This window comes from Varroa jacobsoni, unplaced genomic scaffold (assembly GCF_002532875.2).
Source record: "Varroa jacobsoni isolate VJ856 unplaced genomic scaffold, vjacob_1.0 scaffold_1445, whole genome shotgun sequence".
In the NCBI taxonomy this organism is placed as follows: domain Eukaryota; kingdom Metazoa; phylum Arthropoda; class Arachnida; order Mesostigmata; family Varroidae; genus Varroa; species Varroa jacobsoni.
The window spans coordinates 1-15333 of NW_019214347.1; the positions used below are offsets into that span (position 1 = coordinate 1).

Genomic DNA, 15333 nt, shown 5'->3' on the forward strand with positions numbered 1-15333 from the left:
TGGCGACAATTGTTTATCTTCCGACGGAGTCGTATTAATCGGCCTCTGCAATATTATATATATATATATATATATATAGACGTTTCAAATTGAGAACTTTACTTAAGAACAACGATGCTAGAGACCTTATCCTTGGAGGGAGTCTGTAATGTATTTCTAATTAGATTAGGCCGTTTACTCATGTTAAAATATGTCTCTATTTAAATATCAAGGAAAGAGGTAGAGCATTTCGAATAATTAGCAGAGGATTTTTTATTACCAGCCTACCGCTGGTATTTTAGTTAGTCTTGTCGAATACATGCTAACATAATGATGCGTTTATATCTGTTCATCATTTAATAGTGTATCAGTGGAGATCAAAGCTCACCGCTGATAATTTTTCGGTTACGAAAGCTCTTTTTCACTTAAGCTCGAAATTTCACAGAAAGAATTATCAGTGAAACCCAAATCCTTGCTTGACAAAGATAGCTCGCTTTCGGCAGAAATACTTTTTTTTTTTTCTAAAATTTTATCTCTCTGATGTAACTGTATGTGCTCTAACTGCCAAAGCGTAAACTGAATTTCAATATCAGATGAACAAGACGTCCCTCGCTTCGGGCGTATCTTTGATTCCGCATCCTTCAAATGGACGGAGCATGCAACAAAAAATTATTTTTAACGGACAAATTGAAATGGAAAATCCAAAAGATCTTTTTGACTTCCTGATGAGCGGCAAGCGAGGCACGAATCAGCAAACTGTGTCATAGCAAATGTAAATTGAACATCTGATGCTTTGCCGTGTCGTGTACGCCGCGCCACGCTAGCGCAAATGATAGACTGATTGCCGTTTTCCCCGATAACTCCTTCCTCTCGTTGCAACTCTTTCTGTCGTTGCTGCGACCAACAGATAAAAGTCTTCGTAATACGATCCTATTCACTCTACATCGTAACAACTACACGACCGGCTTTCGACACCAACTTGTGAGCTACCGCAAGCGAAGATTGCAGCGGAAATAGCGTGCTCCTGACGGCGCTGGCAAATCGCCATTTGCAGGACACCGGCTCAAACGGCAGTTAACTGATGCGCGAGGCAATGGTATCTGCTGCGCAACAACACCTATGCATATGGCTAATTGTAGTAGTTTTATTTGGTGAGATTGACTTATCAAAAGATACTAAACCACTGTTTAATACGAACGAGAAGTCGGACACGAATGTGCAGGATGGGAAGATGAAAACACTGTCCACAGGTTTCATCTACGATCCAAGTTCTCGCTCGAATCCCAATGAAGCTGTGACGAAAAGATTTCACTGGAGGGCTTCGGTTAATTTTCAGGCTAAAGAGATAAACGCGGTGGTCCGTTATGACGTGATAAAACAGCCGGGAGCGCAGAAGATTGTGCTTGATGCCAGTCTGGATCTTAAGGTGCACTCAGTCGAAGACGTTGATGGTAACTCACTGACGTTTGAGCGTCTGGCAACGGATATTTATGGTGCGCCTCTGAGCATTAATCTTCCTGAGAACATCAACAATATAACAATAGTGATCAGTTACTCTACATCGCCTACGGCCGGCGCTCTTCAGTGGCTAGAGCCAGCGCAGACCTTGGAAAAAAAGCAGCCATTTATGTACTCTCAAAATCAGCCCATTTTCGCGAGAAGTATGATCCCATGTCAGGATACACCGCAGGTGAAGATGACCTTCTTTGCCGAAGTGCAGGTACCTGAAAGCCTCGTAGCTCTAATGGGCGCCAAAAGTGTCGCACCGAGACAACCTCGTCAAAATAAAACAACAACTAATGAACTTCAAGAAATTAAAAAAACAAAGATGTTTCGATTCCGCCAGGACATACCTGTTCCAGCGTATTTAATCGCAATTGCTGTGGGTGACGTAAAGTCTCGTCGGATCGGTCGTATTAGCGAAGTTTGGGCAGAGAAAGGCTACCTCGAAACAGCCGTTCACGACTTCAGCGACATTGACAAAATGTTGGACGCCGCTGAACGCATCGTGGGAGCATACCGCTTTGCTATGTATAACATCCTGGTGCTTCCCCCGTCATTCCCTTATGGAGGAATGGAAAACCCTTGCCTCACATTCGTAACCCCAACCCTTTTGACGGGGGACAAATCACTTACGAACGTGATCACGCACGAGATTGCCCACAGCTGGTTCGGTAACCTAGTCACAACAAAAACCTATGAGCATTTTTGGCTCAATGAGGGCTTTACTGTTTTTCTTGAGCGCAAGATCCAAGGAGCTCTGTTCGGTAGTGATGAAAGAAAATTTTCGGCAAAAATCGGTTACATTAGATTGAAGGATATTATCGAGAAGCTCAGCGACTTCGACGACACTAGGCTTGTGACGAACCTCACAGGTAGGAATCCACATGATATGATAAACCGCGTTGGGTACGAAAAAGGTCATACTTTCTTATGGTACCTCGAGCAGCTCGTTGGAGGCGACAAACCCATGAACGCGTTCCTGAAAAGCTACGTCGATCAATTCGCGTATAAGGCTGTTGAATCTGATGAAATGAAAGACAGCTTCGTAACCTTTTTTGCCACCACAAATAATTTGACATCAATTGACTGGAACGCATGGCTGCATGGCCGCGGACTTCCAAGCTACGTACCTGATTATAGTACCAGCTTGGAAGCACAGGTGGATCGTCTATTAGAAAAATGGCGTAGCATAAATCATAATAATCTGGAACTAGTTTCGTCAAATGATATCAAAAATTTTTCGCCCCAGGAGAAAATTGCGTTTCTCACGAAGATGAACGCGGAAAAAATACGTCTGACCGCGAATCATCTAGAAAAAATGTCCACAGAGTATGGTTTCGATGTCAGCAAAAACAGTGAGGTAAGGGCAGGTTTTAATAATAACATTCTATGGAGGTTAGCAAATCTATCAAATTTTACGTTCGCCACCGCCGCTAACCGTGGCAAAACATGAATGAGGTTTATTGTCAGTAAAAATATATCCGTGAACGGTGCTGCACCTACGAAATACTTTACTCACGCTTCTTCTAGTAGTTTTATCGTGATTAGTACTGTGTTCCGTGATATATGCCTGGCTAGATCTAGAAGTTTTTTTATTTATTGGTTCAATTGAACAACGCATGCTAAGCTTGCCTTAAGTCCCTATCCTCTACACTCGACGAACGTTCTCTACTTGGATGAATTTTTCGATTATACAGCATAAAACGATGAATGGGCCTTCAATTAACTGCTATGTGCAACATTTGATAGTCTCTAGGATATGTAAATTTTATGTGAAATTATAAAAGATCGAAAACTTAAATAGACGATAGATGAGTGTTTCATAACTGCATGTTTAAAGCAATTTCTGTCCAGTACAACCTAAAGCCGTCAATCGGAGCATGCTGCTTATGGTGGCCTGTAACATCTTCGTAAAAATGAAACTACCTAAAGTTAGGTGAATATCGACTGTACATGATCTTAGTGATCAATGACTATAGTATATCCATGATCTTTAGGCTATTGTTCAACTAAAAGTTGAAAAAAATTTCCAAACTATATTTAATTTTAAGTTTTATAATTCCAAACCATACTTAATTTTACATTAATAACTCATATTTAATGACACTTTAAGCTTGTTATGGAAGATTTTAAGTTTTCACTTATGCCTGAAGCTTTTTGTTTAAAAACGAAAATCGAATAATTTGCTTTTCGTCAAAAGTCACTACGCTGTCTTCCAGATTACTACTGCCTGGTTGGTGTTAGCCTTGCGAAATCGCTATGAGCCTGCCGTAGAGCCGACCAAGGGCTTTTTGCGGCGGTTCGGTCGAATAAAGTTCATGCTTCCGCTTCTCGAAGAGTTACTTCGTTGGCCTGAGCAGAAGAGTGCGGCGGAACAACTACTCAACGAAATTAGGCCGCGCCAGATGCAAGTTACTCAGCGACTCTTGGACATGCTGTCTATTAGGAATTGTTCAGTACCAGATAAAAAGGGCAAGCTAGAAAAGTTTAGTGAAAAGGACGACATTTAATGTATTACACTTATTTCAGACCACTGGTTCCGTGCTTATCATCAGGTCAACACAATTGTGATAAATAAATAAACGAATTGAATAAATAACAACTCGCATATTTGCTAAAGTTGGCTTTTGTTATTTTATTCAAAATGGCCACCATCACAAGCCAGTCAGTGAGCTATCACAGAATGTAACGGTTCCGGTTATTTTGAAACTATTACTAGTTATTTAGTACTATTAGCTAGTACTGGTCAATGAACTTTTTCTGAGAAATTTTCTTTTAAACAACTAAACAGAAGAGGATCGCCTGTACACTGTAGGTCTTCATCTGTACACGAGGAGACAAGGTGGACGGCTCAAACAAAAGCAGAATCTGAGATACAGCCCGCTTGAAAATGATCATTAATAAGGGCAAAAAATTATGTGCATCTCACTCTATCAAGCATAAAGTGTCCATATTTCAACTGCGAAAAGCTCATCAAGTTTAGCTCTTATGTCGAATGATCTTTGACGGTTTTCGTCCTAAGCGTGGCTAAAAAAGAAAAAAAAAAAAAGCTTAAAAGGAACTAGATCCAATACAGATAATAGCACAATTTATTCGTGATTGATACGCAGTCGTTTAAACTTGTACAGTCTCTGGACAATGCCTTTAATAGGACATTGAAGTCTCGTTGATGATATATATTATTTATCAAAACTATTCATTTGGCTGTTGTATAGCTACAATCACTTTCTGTCCGCGCTCCATTGAAACATCAGGCCACTTTATGCCACCGGCTTTAATTAGATTTCTATCGGGCTAAAAACTAGGTCTAATATACAAAAAATTCAAGCAATCTCAGCTATTGTGTTCATTCAGATTGCTAGGCGACGATAAACACTCGATGATTTGTTCCCTCAATAGAATGTTTTAAAACTTGGCTAATCAGCTGACAGGTAAATCACTATCAGGTCAAAGGACCTGAACAGCTTCCGCAAACATTTTACAGATCTCACACCAATATAAATACGAGGCAGTCAAGTGCAGCTGAAGGAAAAATTGAAACTTGGAAAAAACTATACCAAATGAATAGGAATTGTTATAAGAAGTTTTTTTTTTCGTTTTGTGGAAACGGCCAAGTGAAGACAGCGGGTGGAGTTACGATTTTAGAAAAGTCGATGGCGGTCTTTGTACTTATTATTTTTGATGCATGTCTTGTGTCATCAAAATTGAGTGAGGAGGGAAAAGTTGGTCATCTGGAAGCCAGTGATAACCAGACACGCATTAGAATGCCCCGCCAGGTAGGTTTAGCGATACGCTATACTTATATATATATATATATATATATATATATATATAATATTGTATGATACAATGAACAGTTGTGAAATACCAGGCTTCTTTTATAATATTCGTAAGCAATGATATACCTAGGATAACTATTAACCGATAAATAATAATGCCAATTGTCAGCGATACAGTAAGTTCTCAATGAAAGTGTGCACCATAGTAATCATTGGAAACCTTGCAGGCGTCTTTTCTTTGTATGGGAGGGAACTTTGCTTCTAATATATTACAAAAGGCGCTAGATCTTAATAGGGAAGCTATCGAACAGGCAGAACCACTTCTGGTTGGAACCTTTCGGCTGGGGGCACTCGACTTAAAAGACGGTCGATTATACGGCGCCTATACCACCAACGTTCTGGCTAAGGTTCGCTCAACGTTTTTTAACTAATCTATTTTCCTATATTTACCAGAATAATATATACAAATGCACAACGTACAGCGTCATAGGACGGCGGCAGCGGCGTCGTTGAGGTAGCCAATACGTTTCACGTTTGATGCACTGGGCTATCGCTGGTTCAAATTCGGGCATTGGCAGACGGTTGCTGTGACCTATGATTACGATGCCGTTGCATTAGTTCAGTGGAAAAACTCCAGATGAGTCCAGCAGGACCTAGCCCGTCTAGACCTTTTAGTGGAGGCAAGCCCGTCATGCTACACCGGTAATTTTCAATACCTATTCACAAAGCGGGAACAGAAAGCTAACAATGTTAGAAAAAAAGTAGTAATAAAATAAACAGTTTTTTTATGAATTACCAACTCGATTTTTCCGGCAGGTTGAAGTGTATTGCAGCGAAAAGACCATTTACCTGTGGACGCCACTATCAATTCGGGCGCCTCAAGTGCTCTTCGATTTAGTGTACCTAGCGAGTATCGCAGCCGGCGAATTTCTGGTGTATTTCGATTGGCTATTTTTGAATATAACGCTTGCAGTACCCCGACCACCGAAAGAGCCTGGCGCTAAGTCAAAGGTATGTCTGTGAAATTTCTAACTTGGTACGCTTTTCTGATTCAGATTGTATTCGATACAACATCTGCGTGTCTAGCGTAAATCCAGTAGAAATCTAAAGAGATATTATTATGGCCTGTTATGTCATTATATCTTTATTGGTGATAATTCAGTGTGCAACTGCTGGAACCCAATACAGTATGTGGCATAGTATAAAACAAAGCAAAATAGAAAAGTAACTTATGAATATGAGCACGTGGGATATTATTGTAAATCGATGTCACAATGAGAAATCTGAAACAAATCTATATTATCTCTAAGTGTATGGAAAAAAATAATTAGCATAGATTTTTTTTGATTATCCACTTTACGATAATAACCACAACAGTATCGGTGTAAATAAATAAAATGTTGAATAAAATTGGAGACACTTGATATTAGGTGTACAATATGCGATGCCTGATTTAGTATCATGAACACCACGTACTTCTTTCGTTTTCGAATTAAGGACTGACATATGAAGCTAACCTCGTAGCAGAAACCTATCCGCCTCTGTAAACAATAAAGATAAAATGATCGTGCGTACTATTAGCATATCATAGTTCCCATTTGGTGATCGACATGTCAAATAAAGACGACAACTTACGCCGATAATTTTTATACCGAATCGATTATACAAACTGACTTGACTGCACAGGTGATTAAGCTCAGCTTCCTGGGAAGTTCTGGATTAGGTTTCCGCTCTCCTACTCGTGGCCCGCTGAGTGCAGCACTTAGTACGATTTTAAATTTGCTAACGCGCACATTTAGATGGCCAGCTGAACGAATTATCGAGATCATCGCTGAAGACCTCACTAAGGGTTTCGTCCAAAAGACCAATCTTCCATTATAAGGAAGCTCGTTACAACCGGAAATTCGAACACGTTCAACTAGTCAATGATCGATAATGAAATTATGCGAGCACTTTTCTCATGGAATATAAGAGGCTCTGAAAAATATCTTTCTTTTTTTTTCTTTTTCCTGGTTTAATCTTGTCATAGGCAACAACTGCCTATTTAAATTATGCTCAGATAAACTGTGGACTGGCTGTATTTGGATTTATTAGCCTTTAGTTGGCCAATTAATGCTAGCTGAGCGAGCTATAGTTGGTAAGACCTAATTGCAATTTATTGAAAGGCACAAGCTTTACCAACGTGTAAGGAGTACCGCTTCAATTAAATTGGCCCATTCTGCTGTCACATGGCCTTTATTGACTGCAGTGGTTTCATAATAGCATCAATTCTTCATGCTATGAAACAGGTAGAAGACCGTGTCCAGACAAATAAACTAAACTTCATACTATGCATTTATTGGCCCTCCCATATGGGCACTGCAAAACCTTTATCTATTATATGTCTTTTCTGTCCTCTATATCTACTTTACACCAGCTGACGTCCCGAATATAACGTATTAGTAGTTTTTACCAAATTTCTCAATAAAATCTCTTCCCTTAATCCACTTTTTATTATTTTTTTTATGAGTTAATGAACTCACTCTACAATGATTAACTAATTTTATCACAATAAAAAGACTTCCTTGGGGTACCCACTTCTACGTGACACGTCTGGTATCGCCGTTAGGCATGCCATCTGATGGCTGGTTCTCAACGTGAAACGAAGTGTGTCTATGCCCGCGTTCAAACCTAGACAACACCGTGCCCCTTACCGAATACGTTACCCACTAAGCTGTCGCGGGGGCCTGTGGTGCCCACTTAATTAAACCTTTTAATTTGTACCCACATAGCGCAAAACTACAACCCACACAGTGAGCCGCCTTGTAGCTGGATTCCTCCATCTGTGTCTTATGCAAAGATCAGCACATCATCCAACCAATCGAATCTCAACCGCGTGCACCTGATACAACGTTCTAAATGTTTTCAGCCAAGTCAAAGTTCATTATCACTGCTAAAGACACAAAGTAACATAACGAGTGAATCCGGTAGACAATGCAAAGTTTAATTAGACCGATCTGCCTTGTCGGTAGCCGCTCTATCCGACCTCTGGGTGCCTGTTGCCCCACTGCAATGCCAGACTCTGTTCGTACTAGAAACTGTTCCGACTCGAAGACCATTTCAGTAAATCAAGTAAAATCCCGCGCGCAAGAAGCAGCTAAAGCTCACAACACAACCTTTGGTTTTGAGAAAATCTCAGCCGAACAGAAGGTGAGTCTATTGACAGATTTAATAAAAGACTGATAAAACAGGCAAAGCGCCGGTATCAGCTATAGCGTTGGTAAGGCTATAGTTGATGGGAGAGACAGGGCGCTGATTAAGTAGAAAGTCTGTTGGAAACACTTTTCAAAGCAGAAAAAGGAAAGTACTATAGAGTTGTAATGGGATACTCAGGTACTTTGTGAAGGTAGTTTCATAGAGTCAGAAACACCTTCATCTAAAGTACAAAAACTGGTACAGTGTACCGAAATCGTTGAGATCTAAGCACGACTCCAATGTACACATTTGTGGCGATTTATGTAAAAACTAAAAAAAAAAATTATTTTTTTTATTTGTGTAGTCGTTCATGAAAGGTTATACATAACACTTTTGATTCAAACTCTAAATTGCTTAATTACCATTTCACGGTTTAATAAATATTTACTAATTAATTGTTTCAATGAGTACCTATCAGACATGCACGAACATTAGATGTATGTCAAAATTGCATTATCTTACCAATACATTGGTGATTTTTATTGCTTATATCTGGTCGTTACCAATGAACTTCCTCTAGAAAAACCTCGTGAAAGGTGTTTTCGATTCTGTTGCGTCCAAATATGATCTGATGAACGATGTTACTTCGTTTGGGGTTCACCACTGCTGGAAAGATTATCTTGTTGAACGGATTCGGCCTATACCAGGACAACAGCTTCTTGACGTGGCCGGCGGCACCGGAGATATTGCGCTGCGCTTTCTTAAACAAGCGAAAATTAACGGCCTACGGCTGGGCATTCGAAGTGAACAAGATACCAAGGTTGGTGCGGTGACTCACTTAAGTCGTTCACTAATACACTCAAGCGAGCGTATGAAGAGTTCGACTGGTACATACAGATTCATTGATAACAGAGCACCAATAAAAATCAACTGCTTCCATGAGTCCTATCGGACGAGCATTTAACGCACGTCAGTTAAATGACAAACAAAAAATGCATGTTTCATGTGTCCGTTGTATTTACTGGAATTCTTTTAGCGTTTATCCATTCAAAGACAGTATGTAATTGGCGACGGCTAGTTAATGAATACACGTTTGTTTGCAAAATGTGTGGATGGCAGGCTACTGTGTGCGATATCAGCACAGAGATGTTGGCGGTCGGAAAAGCTCGCCCTGGAGTCCCACCTGAGCCCCACCTGACGTGGCTGGAAGGCGATGCTGAAAATTTACCTTTTGAACCAGAGAAGTTTGACATTGTCACCATTGGATTTGGCATGCGTAACGTAACGCATATGGACCGAGCCATGGAAGAGGCACACAGGGTACTCAAAGCTGGAGGACGATTTTTTTGCCTTGAGTTCTCGCATGTTGATAACCCTGTACTGTCTCGGTAAGTTAGCTCGCTAGTATTATCATAACCTTTCGTGTTATTACAAGCAGCTAGTCCAGTATATTTCTACAGATTTCTGTTTAGTGGAGCACATTTACAATACATTTTCAGTTTCCTTATAAGTATATTGTTATTTTTTTGTGGGAGAGTTACTTATCTTCTATTCATATCTGAATTACCTTTATATCCTGAATTATTTCGATTATAAAGTCCAGTAATACATCAACAGAGAAAAACATATGTCCAAGAAAATACATTAGTACTGTTATAGCTGTTTTCCTTTATCTATATTCTGTAGCTGTCAGTTTCAGCTCTAATTTATGCGTTCTCTGCTACCCAATTCTATTCGTAACCTTTTTACACCAGTCTGTCATTCTTTTACCGTAATTCCACCACAAGTGTAAAAGTAAATGGGTTATACGAGTCGTTTCTTGTTATAAAAATAAGTCACATCCCTTTTGTTTTTTAACGGTCCTGCAGAATATATGACCTGTATTCATTTCAAGTTATCCCCGTGATGGGCCAATTGCTCGCGGGTGACTGGAAATCGTACCAGTACCTGGTCGAATCCATTCGGAAGTTTCCTAGTCAGGAGGTGCTTGCTGACATGATTCGCGAGGCCGGATTTAAATGCGTCTCCTATGAAAACCTTTTCAATGGCATTGCGGCTATACATGTTGGATTTAAACTGTAGAGCACGTTCATGAAAATTCAACATAATTAGACAGGATCACAACGCAGTCGAGCACGCAGATGCATGTTTCAACAGACACAACCGTGCTGTTTTTCCAATATCGTCATAGAATGTAAGCTCGATTAGTAACTGACAAGTTAACTAATCTACTTAAATCAATTTACTTAAGTCTCGCAATATCTAAGGTGGCCTGTTTAATGAAGCTCCATATTGCAATATATTATGAAATAAATATAAATTCTTAAGTATCGAATAGTGAGTCTGTTTTTGACCAACTAAGGTTAGCAGTTTCTTTATTTCTTTTTTTATGCACATCCGTCAAAGGTAGTGCGACACATTATTTACACGACAGGATAACTAGAGCCTAAACGTTAATTGACCAGACTAGTCGATTACCGACTGACACTCAGTGATTAGAAATTTAAATAAAATGCCTTCTTATTTCTGTTCTCTGCATTTGAATTTTTTCGTTATACAGAAATGTATATATTTTATATAACTATTAATGGCAGCTTACGAACCTTTTAAATTGAGTTTTCAACAAATAATAATACGATTGATAGAATACAATGATTATTTACAGAATCGACAAATTAATGAGTATTAAAAATAAAAAAACACTTTTCGATGGTACAAAAAGTTAACCTTTTGTTCAATCAGTTCTTGCAAAGAGGTGGTGTGACATAGTGTTATAATACTATATTATTATACCTATTGGTCTAACTTGGAGGTAATGACGTTGTAAAGACATTAAAAATATGTGCCTATAAAATTTTCACCCACATGTGTCGCTCAATTCTAGGCACTCCCTCAATGTGCTTATTAACGTAAAATAAAGCATATCAATAATGAAAATGACACAAGCTCTAACGTTCTGTTTGAAGTACTGTCAAGTATACCACGACAAAGGGGCTATTTTATTCACACCTGAGTTAAGAATACATTTATAAACCTTTGTTCCAATGCAACCCACAGATTTTGTAAATAAAGGCACATCGTCGATACCACGCAAAAATAATATACAACGACGAGTTAATCAATAGCTATTTGTTAATATTTTATATATAATGTATATACATATATCTATGTGCAGAATTCCCCCGGCGGTACGGAACGGCGGCATTTTTCTATGAAAGCAGATAACGTTTGGCCAAACTGTGAGCCTTTTTGTCGAACGCCGGTGATTTTATTTCCGTATTGTGCGTATAGAAAGGGTTCAGCGCATGCTGCAAATAATTTTCAAATCTTAATTAAACAATATAAGTTAATATTTATAAATATTATATATATTTAATATATATAAAATAAAACGCGACGAATAACGATCAGCCGACGGTGGTTCTGCATGCTACTAGATAATCAATTCGACGAGACATCATATGCTCTATAATCAGTCGCTGGAGTTAGATCATCACTGTCTTAATAAGTTTTGTCTTCTTTATATGAGTGAAAACTAGTTACCTACACCTTGGTTATTTCTTTATTTAGCCCCAAAACTTGTATTAATTTTACGTTTTGTTATTATACTAAGCTGAAGACTGACTACGTTGTGACTAAAAAGAGATTATCTTGACAACGTGAAAAGGCAAAAGCATGTTTTCAACAACTAAATAAACAGAATTAGTACAAGGTATCACTATGCATCTATCGACTCCTGGCGAACATCCCAGAGGCAAAACGTACCTGTTTTCATTCGAAATAGAAGTACAAAGAAAGCATACAAACAACAAAAAAAAATCCGTTAAACTAAATTGAGTTCGTGAGACAGCAGATGATAGCACGATTGTAAAACCAGTTATTATGGTGATCTGTGTTATGACTCGAACTTGGTTCAATGTGTCAACTTTGCGTCAGAAACCAACATACCGGGCTGCGTTTAAATCTGTGCCTGTACTATGTAACTTTACTCCCACAAGCCGTACAATAAGTGTTGTTGGTGGGACCTTCAGCAACGACCCCCCTGGCCAGCATTATATAACCATTCAATGCAGACTAAACAAGGTCCTTTAAACTACTTCGAGCTTTGTTATCGGCACTCTGAAGCCTCTAGAAATGATTACCGGGTGACATAAATACTTCGATACTGTTTGTTCTTTATAATGGCTCATTACTTCCTGTTCTATAATGACAAATGGAACAATTACATCGGACAATTACAAAATCGAGAATTTGGGTCTCGCCCAAGAGTGATTACCTTTGTGTAGATTTCGTACATTTCCTGGAAGAACGTTTTAATGCCTTCCTCATTTTTAACGTTATGTAACATTAAGAAACGCATCTCTGAAACACAATTGTAAGCACTATTATAAACATCGATATTATAATAAGTGGACTGGTACGATAGGGAATCGATGATTTCCAATGTAACTCTCATAGCCAGTGGCGGATATAACTAGTGAAATAACTAGAGAGACACATGCAATGTAATAAATGTGGGCTATATATGAACAGAAAGCGACGTTTTTTTAGAACCAACGGCGCAGTTTACGATGTGCTACGGAGGACAAGGATAGGGCAAAACTTACAATATACCATCGCCAAGTGGACATATGACGAGTCAGCATTCGTTATATAATATAGATCAACTTAAACCATATAACTATGTATCGACTCACTGCTCGCTGTAACGAAGGCGGAAACGCTCCATTGATTAAATTTGTCGACACATTTTAAATACATGGAGGAGTTCTGCTGCGCGTGCAGATCAACGAGATCGAGTGCTGCATGGGCCACAAATTGATTTAGGTAACGTCCGTTGTCCTCGCGCTGAAAGAGAATGCGGTCGGTTAAATTAAAACATAATAAAAACCACAATTTGCAAGTGCATTTATGTTAGATAGCAGTCTTATGATTATATCAGATGCCAGTGACTGAAAATTTTAGATGACTTCGTAGATATCCGAGAACGAATAGTGGTTCAGAAAAAAAAAAAAAAAAAAACTGTACAATGAAAACCATTACATTGGCGAAATTTCCCAAGGAAAATAATAATAACACATTGACAAAATATTAGAGAGACGGGTCTATTTATGACAAAAGGCATTTCTTTTTCTGCTGGAACTAGTACTTGAGCATGTGGTTTTTAAAGGTCGAATCGTCCAATCTGCACACAGTAGGTTAATGGTTGCACGACTGATTTCAGACACGTTTACTTTTTTTCTCTCAAAAGGCTCAATATAAATTTCATTATTCCCGCACCTCCTTTTAGTGTCTCTCATAAAACTGTCACCTAGAACCAGACCGCCAGAACAGAAATGATGAAACAGAAATGTATGATTGACGCTCGAATTGCACTAGGTCACGTAAACCACAGTGTAACGTGATTGCTTGATCAACGTCAAACATTAACGCCTGCTTATTTAACGCTTATCTGTATTTTTGAATCGGACTTTAACTAGAAATATGTTTGAAGGAACTATCTCCGCTTCTCTCCTATCACAAGTAGCGACACACAAATAAGCTGGCCTGTCTTGTCTGTCTGCGGAAATAAATGAACAGTAGGACTAAGTCGATTAGCCTGAGATATAACGGCATCGTGCCTTTAATTTATGGGTTTTTCTGGTGCTACGCTGCAGTTCAATATTCTCAATCGCACAAACAGAAATTCAATTATTAAATTGGTAAAATTTCGTTTAAGGGTTATTATCACTATATAGCACTATCACTGTGAGCGAAGCAACAGAAAGAATTATCAAAAATATTTACAAGTCGTTCAGTGGTTCGCTGAGATATGCATTACACAGATGGTCCACCGAACTGCGAATAAATTTGCCACAATATCTATATGATTTCAAACAGTATTATATTTGCTAAACATTACGGATATCTTACCGATTATTTGGATCAAAGCTAATTTTCAATGATCAAAAATGACCAATGTACCAATGACGCAAAATTAAATTGAAACAAGGCATTTTATATACGCATTGAAGGATCGATAGCCACTAAGCTTAGCGTCAAACGCATGAACACAATCAATAGCCCGTTCTTTTTTCTGCGTGAACATTTCCGATAATTGTGGGCAATCGATTAAAGTTTTCTACGAATTAAATGGCTATAAATAGAAATTAAGTAATACTTAATTAAAAGTTACTCTACAATCAAATATATACGCGTTATTTTCAAATGACCCCATACGATCTTCGTGATGGCACACTGGGTCACGTGTTTAACCGCTAAACTTTAGGACACATGGTGGCTTAGGTTAGAATTCGGGCATTTCGTTTTGTGCTGAGAGCCAGCCTTCTAAAGTTTGTCCAGGGCCTTAAGTACAGAACGTAAAATATTTTTGTAAGTAAGTCGATAACTATTCAACTATATCCATACAATCTAACAGAACATTGAGATACGATGCAAAATGTTAATTCGATAACGCTTCAATTTCATCTCCGCAGTGTCACAACCGATCAAAACCATCAAAATTACACTGAATAGCAACAAATTCCACGCGTATGTCTATTTGCGCTTGTGTTACAACACTCACACACCTTTTCACCTTTCGATGCAAACTCCATCTCGAAGATGGGATTGTCATGGTGGCCAACAATGACGAAATAATATGTCGTCATATTTCTGCCACTGCGATTAATCAGCCTTACTACGACTAGTATGCTTTTCGTCGAACCTACAGCAACAGCAGGCTACACCGATAATCGATCAGGACAAGTTCGAATTCCGAAAAGTTCCACTTATTATTTGCTACCAAATGCTCCAACACGGGTGCATACCTCCTCCTGTCAGCTATTTAGCGGTTGACTTTGGATACGCCAGATGTGCCAGCCGTTCTCGGTGAGAGTGTATCCTGTTCTGTCTGTTA

At 38.8% G+C, this 15333-nt stretch overlaps 3 protein-coding genes across 6 annotated transcripts; 2 read left to right on the top strand and 1 right to left on the bottom strand.

Moving 5' to 3' along the window:
* Nucleotides 1–931: 931 nt before the first annotated feature.
* Nucleotides 932–6213, top strand: LOC111270099 (leukotriene A-4 hydrolase-like). Of its 4 annotated transcripts, none has more exons than XM_022850133.2 (3): nt 932–2842; nt 3702–5258; nt 6078–6213. In XM_022850133.2, exons 1-2 carry the CDS (start codon nt 1061–1063, stop codon nt 3990–3992), a joined length of 2073 nt encoding a protein of 690 aa, XP_022705868.2. In that variant the 5' UTR covers nt 932–1060; the 3' UTR covers nt 3993–5258; nt 6078–6213. The 4 variants fall into 4 exon arrangements, with proteins under 4 accessions (XP_022705868.2, XP_086828491.1, XP_086828492.1 ...); XM_086972365.1 differs by lacking the exon at nt 6078–6213 and adding an exon at nt 5715–5801; XM_086972366.1 differs by lacking the exon at nt 6078–6213 and adding an exon at nt 5489–5574.
* A 1933-nt stretch (nt 6214–8146) lies between these two features.
* Nucleotides 8147–10973, top strand: Coq5 (ubiquinone biosynthesis protein COQ3, mitochondrial). Its single transcript, XM_022850128.2, has 4 exons — nt 8147–8450; nt 9016–9255; nt 9555–9823; nt 10304–10973. Exons 1-4 carry the CDS (start codon nt 8235–8237, stop codon nt 10515–10517), a joined length of 939 nt encoding a protein of 312 aa, XP_022705863.1. The 5' UTR covers nt 8147–8234; the 3' UTR covers nt 10518–10973.
* A 411-nt stretch (nt 10974–11384) lies between these two features.
* Nucleotides 11385–15281, bottom strand: Trs20 (trafficking protein particle complex subunit 2). The gene is made up of 4 exons (XM_022850134.2): nt 15005–15281; nt 13133–13283; nt 12712–12797; nt 11385–11743 (listed from the first exon to the last, which is right to left on the bottom strand). The coding sequence occupies exons 1-4, from the start codon at nt 15083–15085 to the stop codon at nt 11645–11647; spliced, it is 417 nt and encodes a 138-aa protein (XP_022705869.1). The 5' UTR covers nt 15086–15281; the 3' UTR covers nt 11385–11644.
* Nucleotides 15282–15333: the final 52 nt, after the last annotated feature.

Bases quoted from the DNA above. Each gene is read 5' to 3' on its own strand.
- Trs20 (XM_022850134.2), bottom strand. From the start codon at position 15,085: ATGACGACATATTATTTCGTCATTGTTGGCCACCATGACAATCCCATC. The intron at 13,284-15,004 runs GTGTGTGAGTGT...ATTCTCTTTCAG, and splicing joins TTGCATCGAAAGGTGAAAAG to CGCGAGGACAACGGACGTTA. The intron at 12,798-13,132 runs GTGAGTCGATAC...ATTGTGTTTCAG, and splicing joins CGCCTTCGTTACAGCGAGCA to AGATGCGTTTCTTAATGTTA.
- LOC111270099 (XM_022850133.2), top strand. From the start codon at position 1,061: ATGCGCGAGGCAATGGTATCTGCTGCGCAACAACACCTATGCATATGG. The intron at 2,843-3,701 runs GTAAGGGCAGGT...GCTGTCTTCCAG, and splicing joins ATGTCAGCAAAAACAGTGAG to ATTACTACTGCCTGGTTGGT.
- Coq5 (XM_022850128.2), top strand. From the start codon at position 8,235: ATGCAAAGTTTAATTAGACCGATCTGCCTTGTCGGTAGCCGCTCTATC. The intron at 8,451-9,015 runs GTGAGTCTATTG...AACTTCCTCTAG, and splicing joins AAATCTCAGCCGAACAGAAG to AAAAACCTCGTGAAAGGTGT. The intron at 9,824-10,303 runs GTAAGTTAGCTC...ACGGTCCTGCAG, and splicing joins GATAACCCTGTACTGTCTCG to AATATATGACCTGTATTCAT.